This window comes from Macrobrachium nipponense, chromosome 21 (assembly GCF_015104395.2).
Source record: "Macrobrachium nipponense isolate FS-2020 chromosome 21, ASM1510439v2, whole genome shotgun sequence".
NCBI lineage: Eukaryota > Metazoa > Arthropoda > Malacostraca > Decapoda > Palaemonidae > Macrobrachium > Macrobrachium nipponense.
The window spans coordinates 80695231-80716137 of record NC_087212.1 but is presented as its reverse complement, the minus strand read 5'-3'; the positions used below and the strand labels follow the sequence as shown (position 1 = coordinate 80716137).

The 20907-nt window shown below is 33.3% G+C and overlaps 1 protein-coding gene across 1 annotated transcript in view; it reads left to right on the top strand.

Annotated features, from left to right (window-relative positions):
* LOC135198202 (uncharacterized) overlaps positions 1-20907 on the top strand; it is an 82349-nt gene that overhangs the window by 58611 nt on the left and 2831 nt on the right. The window contains exon 2 of the mRNA XM_064225780.1: positions 10854-13391. Coding sequence (XP_064081850.1) covers positions 10949-13391 — 2443 coding nt within the window. The 5' untranslated portion in view covers positions 10854-10948. The remainder of the gene's footprint in view (positions 1-10853; positions 13392-20907) is intronic.

Here is a 20907-nt window from a genome sequence, read left to right as displayed (position 1 = left end):
TTAATAATATATATATAATATATATATATATATTTATATAATAATATATCTATATATATATAGTATATATAAATATATATATATATAAATAATTTATATCTATATATATATATACTTCCTATCTATATATATTATATATATATCTACGAATATATATCAATATATCTATATAATAATAAATATAGATATATTATAGTTATAATATAATATTATTATATATATCTATTACATATTTCTATATATAATTAGTATTATTAATTATAGATATATATATAATATAATATTATTTACCGAAGATCCTAATCTCGGTACTTCTATCTTAAAGGGTAGCAATGAACTGTGTGTCTAAGGCATTGGCAACATCCATTTTCTCTCACCCCTCTCCAACACCCCCCCCCCCCCCACTCTCTCTCTCTCTCTCTCTCTCTCTCTCTCTCTCTCTCTCTTTCTCTCTACAACACACTCTCTCTCTCTCTCGACAACACTTCCCCCCCTCTCCATTACCTAAGGCCATTAAATCACTCATGATCTACAAAAATACATTTATTTACGAGCAAAGTGTTAACTAAATAAACTCAGGTTCTTAACAAAATAATTAAATAAAATGTTGAACTCAAAGTCCAAATAACTCAGATAACCCTCGATAAATAATCAAATAACTAACATTAGTTTAGTTATAGCTTTAGGCATAGCCAACATAGTCAGTACACCATGGAACATTAGTCAAGTTCCATTTCTAATTAAGTCACCATATTCAGTTCCCCTTTGTCTCAGATCAGTTCCCCTTGTCTCAGAATCACCTATAAAAAGACAGGAGAACATATTGATAAGCAAAAGATCATAAAGCAAAAATTAAAAGGTCAAATGAAATAGAACATCTTTGAAACAATATTCAAAATACAGCCAAACCACACCTTTGGCCAAAGAATAAGTATGCTTACCCATTCAACACAGTATTCACACACACTTCACCAAAAAATACTTTTGCAGAGGCCATCTTGGCTCTCCCGACTCTGTAGCGATCTGCCACCTTGGTAATCTTACTTTCTCGTTATGTAGGGACAAAGCTCGCACACACGCATGAATTCACACACATTGTTCACGCCCAAGGAACTGCCTCTAACCAGTTTCAAAAGGCGCCTCTGCAATCGCCCGTGCATAGAAACAGGATGTGGCACTGATCTGCTTTGACATCGCGCCACCCAACAAGATATGTCAGCATTTCTGAAGCTTGCCACTTCGGGCACTATGTCTCCATGAGAAGTTGAATTGATAACCCCTACATTCTAAGAAAGTCACAGCATCTCACATTACAACGGTGTCTTAAATATATTATTAATTCTTCTTTTTATATAACACCTGCTTGGCCACCCCAAGAAGCTAGCACATGCCTAGCCATAGCTCACACAAAACAGCTTATATGCATAAAAAAACACATTGGCCAGATCAAAAACCACCATAAATAAAAAATAACTGAACTTCTTTGGCCGTACAATGTCTGTCACACATTATCTTCAACAACCTGTATCCAGGCTATAATAACAGTTGACTGAAGAAACATTTTTCTCATCTTGAATTAGAAAGGCAAAACGTCTCCCAGTGGAAGACACTGATGACTTCCGTAGTCCAAAAGTGCCGTAGAACTCCGTAGACTCGTAGAATCTCTTGCATGTCCGCAAACATCTCTGTAGTAGTTGAAGGACGTCTTGCTGGCGTAGGGGAACGATTTTTATGGTGTTTTAGTATGTCAGACATGTCACTGGTCAATTAAAGAAGAATTAACCCTAGACATACATCTGTCAAATAATGACCTCAAAATTCTAAGAAACACTAACTGAAAGTTTTCCCAATCAATCACCACTGAGCTAATTTCTAACTAAAACTCGTGAAGGAACTTCATAAAATCACTAAATCATAAATCACGAATATAACCCCGTAAAGAAAATATTAAATTCTCCAATAGTAAAAAAAAAAAACTTGCCAACCCCAAACTAGCAAAAAGAGAAATCACAAAAACTCTAAAGACTACTGTCATCACATTTTAAACTCACCATTTCTCACAAAAAAAGAAAAATGAGCCCCCCCAAAAAAAAGCGCAACAAACACAGCCCCAAATTATCAGAAAAATTTTCTCTCAAGCTCTGATATTTCAGTAACCCACAAAATCAGTAAGAACCCATAATGTCTAACAACAAACCCTTTTACTGTTTATATGATTAACCTCCATGAAATATAATGTTAAACACCCTTCTATCTAACTCACATACCCCGACAAATTATATCTCCTGTCTAAAATAGAAATGCTATGTAAGCTTAACCCGAATTATGACAAATCTCATAGGAAAAGAAAAAAAAAGAAAAATAATAACAACAATAACAAGTGAACTTTTTCCATTACATAACACACATAATACATATAATATGTATAATCCAACATTTTCGCCACTAAATGCAACATGTATTGTTACGGAATTTGCTATCGTAACAATTTCATCGATCAGAAACGACCGGAAACAACCCCCAACAAAGTACATCTCCGTGGAATGCCAAAATCAACATCTCCGAAAATAGTGCAAAACTCCGAGTAATCAACTCCGAAGGATAAAATCAGCAACTGGACTCATCACATCATTATCAGCAAAAATCCACTTGTGAACACCTCAGGTGCTTCGATCAGCACTATAGATTGGTCTAGTCAGACTCGCAACACCAGAAACCATTATTCTCCAAAAAGCCCCAAAAATTCTATACTGACATTATACAACCACTTTTCACAAAATTATCTCCAGGATATCACCAAGGTGCCAAAAAATTGTCTTCAAAGACATAACTCCCACATGATATTAATCAATTATATCAAACAAATTATCACCTATTCGGGATATAAGTCACAGTAAACCGCAATTCAACAATTATATGCCGTCAAAAATAACCACTGGTGAATATAAGAATACAACATCTCCATAGGGACTCATAAAACTGCAACGCAGTAATGCCACCTGCCCCTTAAGGGTAGGCTCCACTTTGTGGAGGGGTGCCGATCGTAAAAATATTTGCCAAAAATACACTAATCAAGACAGGCTAATGAATTTATCAGGCATTATTAGCACTATAATAACGCATATTCTCTGTGAGTTTTATCATCCTACAGGGAAAATAAATGATTTTAAGAAAAAAATGATTTTAAGAAAAAAAATGTACTGAAGGTCATTTGGTGATCGGTGAGAAACTATAGTCTTGAATAGAAATTCGGTCTGACAGAATGTTGGTATATCCCCTGGGAGCATGCACATAAATCATTATCAAAATATAACAGTAAATAAGCACGTAACAACAACAAAAAAGAGAGCAACAACTGAAGCGAAAGCGCAGCCGATAAATATGGAAATCGCAAATATAAAAAAAAATAGTATAGTATCCCTCTAAATTGGTCGATGTCTTTTCTACGTTTTCTACGAGTAGTTTCATCTCAGAGAACCATTTTAGGGGTGTCTAAACAAATTTTTCAAGTTTCTTGTCCTCAGAAAAAATCGCTTTTTCGCTTTTTCTCTGGTTTGGTTTTTTCGGGAAGGGGGGGGGTTTCTTTGATTGTCCTACATAATATAATTGTTAGATGTTTTAGGCTATCAAGTGACATAATAACTACAATCTCTCCGAAGGTTTTGTCCCTAAATCGAGGTTTGAAAATTTTATGAATATTTCTTCCTAGCTATAGCCTTATTTTTCGGCGGGGCTTTCGCTGAACTTACCTGAAGTTGTTGCTCTTTTTTTTGTTATTACGTGCTTACTTACTGTTCTATTTTGATAATACTTTATGTGCATGCTCCCAGGGGATATACAAACATTCTGTCAGACCGAATTTCTATTCAAGACTGTAGTTTCTCACCGATCATCAAATAACCTTCAATACAAAGGGCCCTGAATTTCACATCATAAAATCATTTATTTTCCCTGTAGGATGATAAAACTCACAGAGAATATGCGTTATTATAGTGCAAATAATGCCTGATAAATTCATTAGCCTGTCTTGATTAGTGTATTTTTGGCAAATATTTTTACGATCTCTTACGATCGGCACCCCTCCAAAGTGGAGCCTATTAAGAGCCACCACAGCAAAGGAACCGCAATACCCCACTCTATGGCTTGTAAAACCCCAGAAATTCAACTCCAAAAATCATAACCACAAGGAAATTCACCACCAAAGATTAATGCCACCCAAACATCACCATATTAATATTAATATGGTGACAATAAAAATATTCCCCTCCATTTCACTAATAACCACATATCACTGTATTCCTTTCTATTTCACCAATAACCACATATGGAATAAAACTCAAGTATCCAAAAAATATTATTACACTCCAAGCTGGATAATCAAAATAGAAACTCTGTCCCCGAAAAGTCCACTCAAAGCATCTAGCTGATACAATTGAAAATATTGCCACATGTCTTCTCTCACAAGGGTTTCCATTTGCACCAAAATAACTACAAAAATAATTGAACTAAACATAGCTCTTAACACCATAGGCCTAAACTCCAACAAAACAAAATATCACATGACCAAAATATTATATCTCCAAATCTCCTGTAAAATAACCTCGAAAAGCATCTCTAAGGAGCTCAATGTTGCTGTCAAAACTGTAAACTCTCTGTTTAGCATAACTGCTGAGAAGGGCAAAAACTAGGCAAAAAAAATTGCTGAGAATTCTAGAAAAAAATCGTCAGTGTGCCATAACTCATTACAACAAAACCACAAATCCGAAGTGTCTAAGCAAAGGCTTCTCCATATTCACCTCGGCACAGGCCACCATAAACTTGATCAAGTTTCCTATCTCTGGTAAAGTTGCCACTAACACAACAAAGGTATTGTGCAAGAGGCTAACCATTTCCGGAACACAAATATCCAGAGAAAAAATGTAGTGCCATTATGTACACATTCAAAAATGCAAAAATTCTCCTCTAAATCTCTTGCAGCATCAAACGGCTGAAATTATAAATGCATTCCCGAACAATGATTCCAAGTCACGAACTGAGATATTAAAAAATCTACACAAACTGTTCGGAGAGAAAAATAAATTCAATTCGCTCATGATAAAAAAAAATTTACGTCATCCATGTCTAACGTCCAAAAGGGGAAAAGAAAAGCCAATGGCACCGTTGACTGTTCATGTGACACCTGTAACATCTGTGATTCACGTAGACTTCAAGCAATTATCTACTAAACCCATAAAGAAAGTAAAAAAAACACCCGGGCAAAAACAAGACCAGGAGGTTTCCGATAAAACACCTGTATATTTGTGGTTAGTACCTACCCATATCACAAACATCACCACCCTTAATATTCATTACAAGCACCCCAATGTTAGTATCAGAATCTCCAATATCAGTACTAGCCAGTATCACCAATATCACCAATATTACCAATATTACCAATATCACCAAAATTATTACCACCATGAACGCCAATAGAATCCACGTAAATATCACCCCATAATAATTACTCGTAAATATCTCCGTAAAATATCTCCCGTATCACCAGTATGGGCTTTAATATTATCACTCCCCAGTATCAATCACATTCACCAGACACATCACCAATAGCATCACCAAACACATCACCATTAGCAAATAATCTGTATCCCCAGTTATAATCACAGCCTCTATCATTGCGTAAAGGCATCCTCCAAAGCACAAGGAAAACTTGTACCATATTCATTTTCCCTTTACGCAAAAGAAGGAACAAAAATCATGCTAAAAGAAACCCTACGGGCATATCACATCATCCTTCAGTGGTTGTCAGCTGATGGCATTGAACTTTGTCGTCAAGGCCAAGCTCACCCCCTCAACCCCGGTACAAAAAAAAAAAAATCACCCTCCCCTTTGGCACTACCCCACGGATCGCCGACTGGCGCATGTAAAAACACGCTAATACAAACATACTTGCGTGTTTAGAAACAACCCAATACTCGAACAGCAAGCACTTAGTATACACACACATTCACAGATATCAACTGAGCAAGACATCCTTGAGGAGTCTCACAGCGGACGAAAATGCTGACTCTAATTGAATTTTTCCCTCCCAGTACCACAATAACGGCTCAGAAATTCCTATCATCTGTCACCTAGCATATGAAATCTTAGCCCATTTCCACAACCAATCTCTCAAAACAGCCTCTTTAAGCTGCCATTAATCTCACAAAAGGTGCAACAACGGTTTTTACACCGCAAGCCACCAACTTTTACTGAGATCCTAATCTCGGTACTTTCATCTTCAAAGGTAGCAATGAACCGTGCGTCTAAGGCACTGGCAACATCCCTTTTCTCTCACCCCTCTTCAACACCAACATCCAACCCACCTCTCTCTCTCTCTCTCTCTCTCTCTCTCTCTCTCTCTCTCTCTACAACACACTCTCTCTCTCTCTCGACAACACTTCCCCTCTCCCCCCCTCCATTGCCTAAGGCCATTAAATCAGACTCGTGAACTTCAAAAATACATTTATTTAAGAGCAAAGTGTTAGCTAAATAAACTCAGGTTCTTAACAAAATGATTAAATAAAATGTTGAACTCAAAGTCCAAATAACTCAGATAACCCTCGATAATTAATCAAATAACTAACATTAGTTTAGTCATAGTATTAGGCATAGTCAACATAGTCAGTACACCATGGAACATTAGTCAAGTTCCCATTTCTAATTAAGTCACCATATTCAGTTCCCCTTTGACTCAGATCAGTTCCCCTTGTCTCAGAATCACCCATAAAAAGACAGGAGAACATATCGATAAGCAAAAGATCATAAAGCAAAAATTAAAAGGTCAAATGAAATAGAACATCTTTGAAACAATATTCAAAATACAGCCAAACCACACCTTTGGCCAAGAATAAGTATGCTTACCCATTCAACACAGTATTCACACACACTACCCCAAAAAATACATTTGCAGAGGCCATCTTGGCTCTTCCGACTCAGTAGCGATCTGCCACCTTAGTAATCTTACTTTCTAGTTATGTAGGGATGAAGCTCGCGCACACACACAAACTCACACAAATTGTTCACGCCCAAGTAACTGCCTCTAACCAGTTTCAGAAGGCGCCTCTGCAACCTCCCGTGCATAGAAACAGGATGTGGCACTGATCTGCTTAGATGGCAACTTTGACATCGCGCCACGCAACAAGATATGTCAGCATTTCCGAAGCTTGTCACTTCGGGCACTATGTCTCCATGGGAAGTTAAATTGATGACCCCTACATTCTAAGAAAGTCACAGCATCTCACATTACAGCGGCATGTTAAATATATTATTTTTTCCTCTTTTTATAGAACATATATATATATATATATATATATATATATATATATATATATATATATATATATATATTATATTATATGTACTGGTAAAAATGTTCTGTACCAACAGAATTCCATCTAATAAAAGGACCCCATAAAAACACAAAAATATAGAGAGAAAATTACTATATTTCAGAGACTGCTGTCTCCCTCTTCGGTAGATGAATGAGAAAAGTTTACAGAAAAGGTGGTATTTATACCAAGAGGTCCATCCACAAACAAGCCAATTTAGGTCACCCCCGCTGATAATCTTCCTTTTATCTTCTTAAGTGTTGGTTGAATGAAAACCTTGTCGATCTATCTGAAATCCATGCTCCTTTTGAGATGTTCATTACCTGACTCTCTTTTATTAAGACCGATTCCATCATATGACTCTTGTACCGACAGTTGCTGCTATAAATTACATGTGACAAATTCCAGTTTATTCTATGGTTATGTTCATTTATATGGTTGAAAATAGCCGAGTTCTGTTGTCCATACCTAACTAACCGTTTGTGTTGTATTAATCTCTGGGGAAGTGATTTACCTGTAAATCCGATATAAGATTGGTCACAGTCCTGGCATGGGATTTTGTAAAGCCCGGTGTCCTTGGGAAAATGCATGTATATCAGAATAGACTTGCATGTGTGCATTCTTCTGTTCCTTAGCCTACATAAGTTCATATGTCTGTTAGAGCAAAGGAATAACATATAATCTCTAGTATGGGAATTTATAGGATCATTAGACAAGAACTTTTAGTGACTGCAAACTACAGGAGGAAGTGCTTGGAGATCTATCAGATAAGGTAAAGTGAAAGAGAAAAAGACGTTGAAACTTTGAACAGTGACGTTTATTTCAGATGCTCTAAGAGGGGAAGCGCTGTGCAACACTTAATATTATTGATGAAGTTCAACATTTAATTTTCTGATAAATTGTGGCTTCTTTGTCGGATGGATTCAGATTGTCACTACCAAAAATGAATTCTCTAGACTTTTATTTGAGAAAGACTGACTGGGGTTATTTGACAGTGAGAATAAGTAGTGATACTTCTATTCAATATGATTATGCAGAATAGTAACAGTATCTCATGGTTTTGGGATTTCAGATTCATTTTATTTGATTTTCATGTTAGCTATTTTGGGGAAAATAAAGACTATTTTTTGTATCTCAAGAGCTTGAATTAGTCTAAGACAGCCATCCTCAACTGGGGTTCTGTGGATCCTTACGGTTCCGTGAACGATTACCAGGGATTCCATGAAAATTCATGTTTTATGATACATAGCATAGCTCTTCACCAAAAGCTCATATGGTCTGTGGTAGGAAATATATATATTATATATATATATATATATATTTATATATAATACTATATATATATATTATAGTATATATATATATATATATATATATATATCTATATATATATATAGATAATATATATATATATATATATATATATATATATATATATATTAATATACATATATATATATATATATATATTATATATATATAATATATATATATATATATATATATATATATATCTATATATATCCATAATATATACTTTAATATAATATTATATATTATACTAGGTATATATATTTTTTTTTTTTCTTTTTCCATAATAGACCATGTCAAATATCCTGACCATTTAACCACCCTTGAGTCTTTATATATCAAGAGGCTTGTTCCCTCTCTTAACAGTAACACGTCCTCAGCAACTCTGTACCTGGCATAGTTGAAGTCGTTTCTTTTAACTTGTCTTAGTTCATTCCATCTTCTCTCCTCACAATGAACGGTTGGTGTTTGAACAGTCTCTTTTAACCTGTTTTATCATTTTTACTTTGTACTTTTATGTAATTTTAAGACTTTTTAATTTATGTGAATTCCTGGTTTTTACACTTTTATTGTTGTTATTTATAAATGTGTCTTTATCTTTCACAGACTGATGATGCACAGAGATTTTCATATGCGAAACGTTTCTCAGAATAAATCTATGTTTTAATCATTGTATCATGGACATCCCCTGGAGGTTTTATATGTGTATTCACTGACCTGCTGCTATATAATATATATATATATATATATATATATATATATATATATATATATATATAATATATATATATATATATATATATATATATATATATAGGTGGCAGGATATTTGACATGGTCTATTATGGAAAACTGTTCTTTTTGTACTTCAATTTTGCAATTAAAAGAATGATTTCTGATGTTGGAAAATTCAGGTTGTTTTATTCTTTGACCAGTGCGAAAGCTGAAGCCCAAGTGAGAGCAATAATCTTGACCTTAACAGCCTTCGAGTTGATCCCGAATGTAAGAGCCCTGACATCCAGGGCATGTAAATTTATATATAACATTGGATCGCATAAAAGGCTGAAGGCGATCTTTATAGTTAAAAAAGGAACCAATTGTACATGGATTGCTGGATATGAGTTTGACTTTAAGGCATGGTATCTCATGTTCAATGATTCGTTTCAGGCTGGATGTAAAATTTCAAGTCAGATATATAGGGGATTGTGACATAAAATAGTCTTTTAGGGACATTAAAATTAGTTATTGGTGGCTGCAAGAATTTCGTAAGAATTTTGTTGATGGTTTTTTGAACAATGTCGAGTGGAAACGAATTAGATTTGAAGAAACCTAACAAAAAAGTCATTTCCACGTGGAATAGTTGCCAAGACGAAGAGTATTTTAGTGCTCTATTAACCAAAGTGTGAATCGTATTAATTTTAAAAGATTGTTGACACGAACTATAATAATTGTTAGTCAGTCCAGTAAAAGTACGTTTTCTATAGACCGATGTGGAGAACTCAGAGTTAGTTCTGGTAATTTTCAAATCTAAAAAAGGTAAAGAATCATCGTTCTCTACTTCCATTGTAAAATTGATATTTTGTGGATGAAAGTTGTTAATATACTCTAAAAAAGAAGAACATTGCCATGGGTGTTGAAACAAAGCAAAGGTATCATCAACATATCTACGATATAATGAGGGCTTAAAGTTAGAATCACATCGGTTTAAAAACTCAGACTCCAAATGAGACATGAAAAAATTTGCAAAAATGGAGCCTAAAGGGGAACCCATTGCAACTCCATCGACCTGCGAGTAGAGTCGCTGATTAAATACAAACATCGAATCTTTCACTGCAAGATCGAGTAATTGTTTAAAAATAGCCCGATTAAAACCATGGAAATTTGTATCATCATTAATAAATATTTTGTTAAGTATAATATTGATGGTTTCATTAAGAGGTACGTTGGTAAATAGAGACTCAGCGTCAAAACTAACCATATAGTAATCTCCATCTTGTCTGGTAATATTCCATCCCACCCCTGAAATTCCCTTTTGTTTTTTTCTCCTTTTATTGATTTCATCATGAGTAGTTAAGTGAAAGCTGATATTAATGCTGCTTTTCTTGTTACCATTATTAGTGATGTTGCTCTTATTCTAAATCCTGATCATAACTGCTTTTATTCTTTTCTTGTTCTCAGGTTGCTTGTCAATGAAGCCTTTTGCAAGAGAAAATATGGATGCACAAGCATAGACTCTGTTTCTTAGCCTCCCCCAGTTTTGATTATAAGAAAAAATGGCTTCCTTAGGATCAGTTTTTTCTTCAAATGATTTGAGAAACTTGAGACTGAACCTGTTTGTGAGGAAGTATGGAAAAAATGTGGTTCACTTCATATTAACCTTCCATTTTCTCCACGGACAAAACAAGAGCATCCGAGAGATTCTCATCGATAACCAAGTTCCATTACAAGGGCGATGTCCTTTCAATCCCCAGGAAATCAAAAATATCACTGAAAAGTCTCCAGAAGATCTGGACATCACAGTGATGAACAAAATCTGCCAGGTTCTTTGGCAAAAGGGGGTGAATGACCCTGGTGACACACTCAAAGGATTATTGAAAAAGATCAAAGATAAGAGAAACTTTGTTAGCCATGAGGAGCCGCGTATGTCAGACACTGACTTGGAAATTAAACTCAGAGACTTTCAATCAACTCTCGAGGAAACTCTTGAGAAAACCAAGTCTCTCTTTCCAAAACACAGTGCTGCCATTGATGATCTTAAAACAGAGATCCAAGAAGCTGTTCCAAAGCTCCTAGAAAAGATCCGTGAGAAATATGATCCCTCAAGCCCTCAGGATGTACAAAAGCTTAAAGAAGAAATAGAAGAATTTGGAACTGAGCTTTCTGACATGATACTAAAATCCACTGAAGCAGAACTCCTGTCTCTTCATGAACGCCTCTTTCAGATTTTGCCCTACGACTGGCTCGCTCAGTATGGCACTACAGATCCAGATAACATCATGGTCTCTTTACAGGTGGCAGATGATCCTGACTTAAATAGAGGTCCCCAAGGCAATAAAAGTATCATTGTAAATCAAACAGAAATCCTCAACAAAGACAAAATTGGAAAAGACCCTGAAGTTGTGATTATATCTGGTGATGCAGGTTCTGGAAAGACCACAATTCTTTGTTCCTTTGCAGAGGGATGGTGTAAGAAGGCAAATGACATACCAGAACTTTCTTCCTTTCCATTTATAATCTCGATGATGTTCAGAAGTGATGAACATGACAATTTTCATGACTACTTCAAAAGTTTAGTCCCAAAAACTGCTGCTCTATTTCCTTTTGATCAAGTCAAATCGGTAGTCCTGGGTTCAAAGTGTTTGGTCTTATGTGATGGCTATGATGAGGCCAATGAGAAATCTAAAAAGCTCTTTAATGAATTTTTAGAACTGAATTCAAAGAACATGAAGTTTGTGGTCACAACACGTCCATCGAATATCGAGGGACTAACAAATATTGTGAACAAAGTAAGACGTTCCAGAATCAACCTCAAAATTTCAGGTCTTCAGAAAGAGGATATGAAATTGCTCACAGAAAAGCTCATTGGCTACCTGGTGAAAGATAATGACATCCAACAGGAACAAATGAAAAAAGAGCTACTTCAGAAAATAGAAGAAATGAACACTGGCACAAGAGCCATCCTACAGACCCCACTGTATTTTAACCTGTACATTCTCCTTTACATTGAGTGCCCATATTTAAGGGATGAATTGAACACCAGGACATCACTCTACTTAGAGCTGAGAAAGCACAAGATCAAGAGAATCTCCAACAAGACAGGAATGTCTGTTGAATCACTGGAGGAATTTGATGCCATATATAGAAAATGGTCTCTGAAACATTACATTGAGAGAAAATATGAATGGTCTCAGGCAGATATAGAAAGCTTTAAAAGGGAGATTATTTGTCCAGAGGTACTTCAAAACTTTGATTTCATCATGTCGTCCTATTTCTCCTTAAAGAAAACACAGAAGAATCTGGAAATTGTAAAGGTTTACTGCCACAGACACAGAAGTGAGCAGGAGTTTGCAGTTGCAGGCAATATCTGCGATGACGTCATTACATCAAGTAGAAGGCTTCAAAGGGGAAACATTATACAAGATTTGCTGCGATTTATAAGATTATGTGATAGAAGGTTACTAAGAGGAAACATTATTCTAGACGTGATGCGATCAAAAGAATTATGGGATGGAAGGGACCTATTCCAGTTTTTTAGGAAATTCAGAGTAGTGATATCCTTTATACTAGGAATCCTTTACAGTAATCAAAGAGATGTATATTATAATATAATCAATGAGATTCATGAACTCTATGTATCATACAGTCTCTCTCAAGGTGCACAGGATGTTCTTTGTGAACCATGTATTGAAACTAGACTGGACTTTAAGGTTTTGGAATCACTTGTGTCAGAAATGAAAAAAACATCTCTGAAGGATCGAGTAACATTCAGAGAACCTAAGAGTCTTTATGTCCTACCGCCCTTACTGCCCAAACTGAGGCCCAAAAAGATTAACCTAGAATTTTTAAGAACTTTACTAAGTGATGTTTCGCAAATCAATAAAACTCTGGAGGCTGCTGTTGTCCATAATATTCGTACCGAGATTTGGATCAGTAAACTTTTAAGTGATTACTCACAACATTCAGGACAGGAGGTTTTGCATCCAGTGGATAAACTAGGCAAGTAGGAACTTCAAAATCGCTTAATTAAGTTGTAACTTCAAATACTTCTGTTTTTTAGTTATGCTCTGCTTCTCCTTCATCTTTGGTAATGCCCTCATGAGTTATTTATGTAGAGCAACTCTGAAGAAGAAGAAAGGCACTGAAAAGAAAGTAACAATGTCATTTAATAGCTTGTTTCTTTTGATAAGAGATTTTAAAGGCCATTGTAAATACTTCGGAATACGTGTGTTTGCCTTTGTCTATATATATATATATATATATTATATATATATATATATATATATATATATATATATATATATTATATATATATATATATATATATATACATATATATATATATATATATAGTATATATATATATAAATATATATATATATATATATATATTATATAACACATATATATAATATATTATATATATTATATATCGTATATATATATATATATATAATAATATATAGGGTTTTTTATATATATATTTATATATTATTCTATATATATATATATAATATATATATAATATATTATATATATATATATATATATATAATGCATACCTAAGAATTCATAAAAGTAAGCACGTAATTACTTTTGTGATTTCTTAGTATTATGGAAGCCACGCATGAATTCTACCACTTTGCCTATTGTTACCCTGCCCTTGCCCCCTTTGTGACGGATTTTTGTTCTTCGTTGATTAAGGCCCTTAAGCAAAAACTTCATTTACGATTTTTGCAGAGCTGCCTCTAGGAACATGTGATGCCACGCAGTCTAGTCCCTCACAGATTGCTTCAACTCTAAGTTCAGTAGGTTCTGTGTCTTATATATTGTCTGGCTAGTCCAGATTCTTATGCCGGTTGTTGGTACAATATCACAGTGTAATATTAAGAATAATGTTGATTTTGTAGATAAACTTAGCAACATTAATGTAACTTTTGAGTTTAAAATTCTCAGTTTCGATGTTGTCTCGTTATTTACTAAAGTTCCAGTGGATGATTTGTTAAATTTCTTATCGGAGGAATTGCCTAAATATAACCTGTCGTTACTTGATTGGGCTTTGCATTAAGGACTGTAAATTTACATTTAATGGAAAATGGTTTTTACAAAAATTTGGTATGTCAATTGGGAATCCACTTTCTCCGGTGCTTAGTAATTTTTACATGGAGTTTTTTGAAGTTAGAGCTGTTACCCAGTATTTTACCGATTGGTACTGTATGGTATCGTTATGTGGATGATATTTTTGTGTATGGCCTGTAAAAGCAAACATTGCAGAATTTTTATATAAACGGAATGATCTGGTTCCCTCACTCAAATTTACAGTTGAGGAGGAAAGAGAGGTAATGTTACCAATTTTAGATGTGCAAGTCTATAGACAAATCCGTAGTTTTAAATTCAGCGTACATCGCAAGGCCACATATATGTATGTTACTGTGTTTATTATTACTCTGAGCACCATAATTAAGTAAATTATCAATTTTTTCTTCAATGTTTTTTGGTGACTCAAGAATATGCAGTCCTGAGTTTTTAGATGAAAAAATAGGCAAAATATGTGACACAGTTGTAAAACTTCAATATCAGATGACTTTTATGGACAAGGCATTAAAATGGCCAAGGGTACTTTTCATTCAAATAGGGTTAGAGAACCTTTTTCATGCAATAATATTCTCCATTTTCATCTACCTGCTGCCTTTATACAATTCCTTCTAAAAGTTGTGATAAGAAATATATTGGCCGAACTAGGAAAGATTTGTCTAGTAGATTAAACCAACATAAATATTCGGTTAGAACAGGACAGACTTCTAGTGCCCTTTTTATTCATCTTAGTAATCTTCACCATGCGATTGATTGGACAGAAGCTAAAGAAATTTTTTTTTGCAAACGATTATATTAGTAGGAATATAATTGAACCTGCCTTTAAAAAGACGTATTCTGGAAAACTTTGAAATTTGAGCACTGGTATGTACAAATTAGATAATCTTATTATAGATAAAATACTGAAGAGTTTAACATTATCCTTCAATTTGGTGTACTAGTCAAATTCCTTTTTTATGTATTTCTTGTGAGTTTTAACATTATCCCTTAAGTTTGTGTACTAGTCAAAATCCTTTTTATGTATGTCTTATTGATATTACTGTTCATTCAGTTATTTTAATATTATTTGTCGTTTTTGTCTATTGGTGATGTCTTTTGAGGTATTTCGTTAGTGACGTTATTATAATTACTATTCATAATTGTGAATTCAGTTGTTTTATAAAGTGGTTGACAAGTAGTCAGTTTTTTTTTCTTTTCTGTAAGTAGTGGGGTCACTGGGCAATTGTTCTCTTTCTTTTGACATGTTGGGGTGTTGAGTTTTTGGGTGATCTAGATGAATATTGTTACTGTTGGTAATGGCCTTATTATACATTTATTTTATATCTTTTCTTTTCTTCTTCACTTTACTTTTGTGAGAGCTTTCTTGCTCACCTGTTTTTTTTATGTTCTGTATAACTTTGTGACCCGAAATGTGTTAAATGCACAAAAGTTCTTGGCACTTTGTGTTTACTTTTCTGAATTTCTCTAGTGGCTGCAGCTAATATATATATATATATATATATATATATATATATATATATATATATTATATATATCTATATATATATATATATATATATATATATATATATATATATACTATATATATATATATATATATATAGTTATATATATATATATATATATATATATATATATATATATATATATATATATATATATATATTATATATATATATATATATATATATATAATATATATATATATATATATATCTATATATATATATATATATATATATACATATATATAGTATATATATATATATATATATATATATATATATATATATATATATATATATATATATATATATATATATATATATATATATATATATATATATATATATATATATATATATGAAGCGAATACCACGGGAAAATGATAGTCAGAAATCCAAGCGCTTTCGTCTACTAAAGTACAATTGGAGAGGAAGGTCTCAGATACAAACAAGATCAGGAATACCAGATGATTATCAAAAGGGTAAAAATTAAAAGGGATAATCCAGGATTATCGGATATCACACGGTCACAAACTTAAACAGATTCTGACCCTAGCCGAAATTACATAGTATCTTTACAGTCCAAAACATGTAAAAACTGAATATATTAATTTTGTTGCTTATATTTTTCTACAACTTTTTTCATTATGAAAGCATCAAGTTTAATTAAACCAAGGCTTAAATTTAGAACATTCCTATTATTTGACTTGATAAAACAAGATTCAATGATATTCCTTTTAACTGTGTCATTACATGGGACTAAGGCTCTTGCTTGACTCCAGTTAATAGGATGGTCTAAATCTCTCATATGTACGAATAATGCATTCGATATTTGCCCAGTTCTCACAGAATATTGATGTTGCTTCAGACGCTGTGAAAGGGATTTGCCGGTCTGTCCGTAATAGACTTTATCACACTTTTTGCAAGGAATTTCATATATGCAGCCTGGAAGATCTTTAGGAGAATTTTTGATTACTAAACTCTTGACATTAATATTACTGAAAACAACATTTATGTTAAAAAGCTTTAAAATTCTAGGAATATCTAAAAACCTTTCATCATAAGGTAATTTTAGAATGTTATGCTTACTAAATTCAAGTTTGTCATTAGTTGAATAAAATGTTTTTCTAGCTCTTTTCCATGCCACATCTACAAAAGTCCTTGGGTATTTAAGTTTCAATGCAATATCATAAATAGTTTTAATTTCAGCGCCAATAAACTGTGGGCTACAGACACGTAAAGCCCATCAGGAACATCCCAGAAAAAACAGAGAATTTAACATTTTGATGGTGATTGGAGTAGTAATGAACAAAAGAGGCAATATTAGTTGATTTTCGAAAGACTGAAAAGGTGAAATTTCTATCATTTCTATGGACAGTTACATCAAGAAAATTCAAATTACAATTTTTTTCTTCCTCTACAGTAAATTTTATAGAAGGGACTAAATTATTGAGATTATTAAGGAATTCCTGGAGGTTTTCGTGAACTGGCCAAATACAGAAAATATCATCCACATATCTAAACCAAATAAATTTTTTGGGCAAAATTCTTGGTAAGAGTTTTGTCTAAAAAAATTCCATGTAAATATTGCTAAGGACAGGAGATAAGGGATTACCCATAGCCATGCCAAACTTTTGTACAAAAAATTCCCCATTGAAACAAAATTTACCATCTTTGATACATAACCTTATGAGACTAATGAGATTTGCTACACTTAAGGGAATGTCATGACGCTCTAATTCGTCTTCTAAATATTCAAGTAAGTCAACTAAAGGCACTTTTGTAAATAAAGAGACAACAACAAAACTAACCATATTAAAATCATAATTCAAATTTAAACTATTCAATTTGTTTATAAAATCAACATTGTTTTTAACATTTGTGTTAGAAATGTTTCCTACCAAAGGAGTAAGAATTTTTACAAGCCATTTAGATAAATTATACGAAACTGAGCCCACTGAACTAATGATTGGTCTGATAGGGTTATTGATTTTATGTGTCTTGACTAAACCATACATATAATGTAGGGAGGCGCATTGCGGTGTAAACTATTTAATTAAATGGTCCAAGCCCTTCAAAATGGATTTAATTTGTTTATTAAAATGGGAGTTAACTGTCTGTGTAGGGTCAGACCTCAGTTTCGTATAAGTATCAGTATCATTTAGCAATGTCATTATTTTACTTATATAGTCACTTTTATTCATTATTACCACTGCATTAGATTTATCTGCTTGTGTCACCTTCACTGATTCGTCTTCTTTAATTTTCTTAAAAGCCTGGAGAAATCTCACGGGTACATTAGGGGCAGAAGGTTTACTCATAGCACCATACACAATACCTTTACAAATATTGATATCATCAGGGCATAGGTTTTGATTAAATTTTTCTAAATAACAAAAGGATTTTGAGATGTCGACACAGTCCAGGTTACCATTAAATACACCAAAGCTTAACCCATATCCCAAAGCCGCTGTCGTAGCACTATCCACTGGTTTGTCAGATAAATTAATCATGAAGTCCACGTTAGCATGCTTAGTCCAGTCGCTTTCGGCAATAAGATTTTTCAGCTTGACTTGGAGCTTCCTTTCAAGACGGTTGCAGCACTTTCTCAATTTTCCGTAGCAATAATCCAGCATCCGATTCTTCCAATCGACAGGAACCGTCTGATTAAAGCTATACCGTCTGCTTCTAAGTGTACAAAACGCATCATCTACCCTCACTTTTGTGATGTCAATGTGTTTCTGAAGTATGATGCGTTGAAACTCGTCGAAAGGTCGCTCTGCTAAGCGAAGAATTCTCACTGGTAAAATCGACTTGGGCATTAAGATAAATTATACGAAACTGAGCCCACTGAATCTTGTTTTATCAAGTCAAATAATAGGAATGTTCTAAATTTAAGTCTTGGTCTATTTAAACTTGATGCTTTCATAATGAAAAAAGTTGTAGATAAATATAAGCAACAAAATTAATATATTCAGTTTTTACATGTTTTGGACTGTAAAGATACTTTGTAATTTCGGCTAGGGTCAGAATCTGTTTAAGTTTGTGACCGTGTGATATCCGATAATCCTGGATTATCCCTTTTAATTTTTACCCTTTTCATAATTAACCATCTGGTATTCCTGATCTTGTTTGTACCTGAGGCCTTCCTCTCCAATAATACTTTAGTAGCTCCTTGACGATGTCTGAGTAAAGACGAAAGCGCTTGGATTTCTGACTATCATTTTCCCGTGGTATTCGCTTATTTATGAAGTCTCGTGCATCCACTGTGATTTTTTTAGCATATATATATATATATATATATATATATATATATACATATATATATATATATATATATATATATATATATATATAATGACGAAACGTCCAAATATCGTCATTATACATACCAATAAAAATTTTGTTACCCCACAACAACCAGATAAAATACGACTGATTATTCTAAAGGCAACAGTGACCCTTTTAAAACTTGTCAATCATGCAAGAAGTCAGACTAATTTCATTAAAACAAGTGTGAGGTAATTTTTGTATTAGACTAAATCAATTAAAGGGTATCACTCCATCAACAACTTTTCAGTGTAATTGTTTCCCTGGTTCTAACTCACTTCAATAAAATTGAAGGAAAATAGAACAATTACAACTCTATATTTCTGCCCAAACAAAAATAAATATACTGGTGTACTAATGAAACGCCCATAAAAATTTCAAATACGAAAAGATTTATTCTTAAACTCAGAATTTATCAGTGAAATTCACAATCTCAGGCAAATTTACTATTACTTGAAAAAGCACAAAGTTTAATTAATTCTTGAAGTAATTATTAAGGGCAACTGAATCAGAATTAATATATTATAAAAATCAAGAAATTAAATTATTCAAGTAGAATTCAAAGTGTTAATTGGCAATCAATGCCGACTTAACGAAGCCTACGTGAGGCCCAGACAATTTCCCAAACTACATCTGGGTCAAGAAAATAAATAGACCACATTGGAAGTCAAAGAGGGCTCAGTTTTTCCTTATATCTAATTAAGACCTAATCGTAAATGGATTTCTCAAGATTAATTACCCTTTTATGAATGGGCAATGTTCACGTAGTGAACGTTTAACTTGAGTATAAAGCATTGCCCAGCCATAAAAGGCCAATTAATCTTAAGAAATCCATCAACGATTAACTCTTTATTTTGATATAATGATAAACGGAGCACTATTTTGACTTCCAATACGGTCTATTTATTTTCGTGTCCCAAATGTAGTCTGGGAAATTATGTCTGGGCCTCACGTAGGCTTCGTTAGGTCCGCATTGATTATCTTTTAACACTTTGAATTCTACTTGAATAATTTAATTTCTTGATTTTTGTAATATATTAATTTTGATTCAGCTGTGCTTAATGATTATTTCAAGAATTAATTAAACTTTGTGCTGTTTAGAGTAAATTTACCTGAGATTGTGAATTTCACTTATAAATTTTGAGTTTAAAAATAAATCTTTTTGTATTTAAAATTTGTACGGGCGTTTCATTAGTACGCCAGTATATTTATTTTTGTTTGGGTAGAAATATAGAGTTGTAATTGTTCTATTTTCCTTCAATTTTACTGAAGTGTGTTTGAACCAGGGTAACACTCAGTCTTTGAAATGTTGTTGATGGAGGGATGCCCTATAATTGATTTAGTCTATTACAAAATTACCTCACACTTGTTTTTAATGAAATTAGTCTGACTTCTTGCATGATTAACAAGTTTTTAAAGGCTCACTGTTGCCTTTAGAGTAATTAGTCGTATTTCATCTGGTTGTTGTGAGGAAACAAAATTTTATTGGTAAGTATAATGACCAGATATTTGGACGTTTCGTCACTTTATATATATAAAGTCCGCATTGATTGCTGCAGGGGGGTGAGTTATAGAGCAGGTGTCCA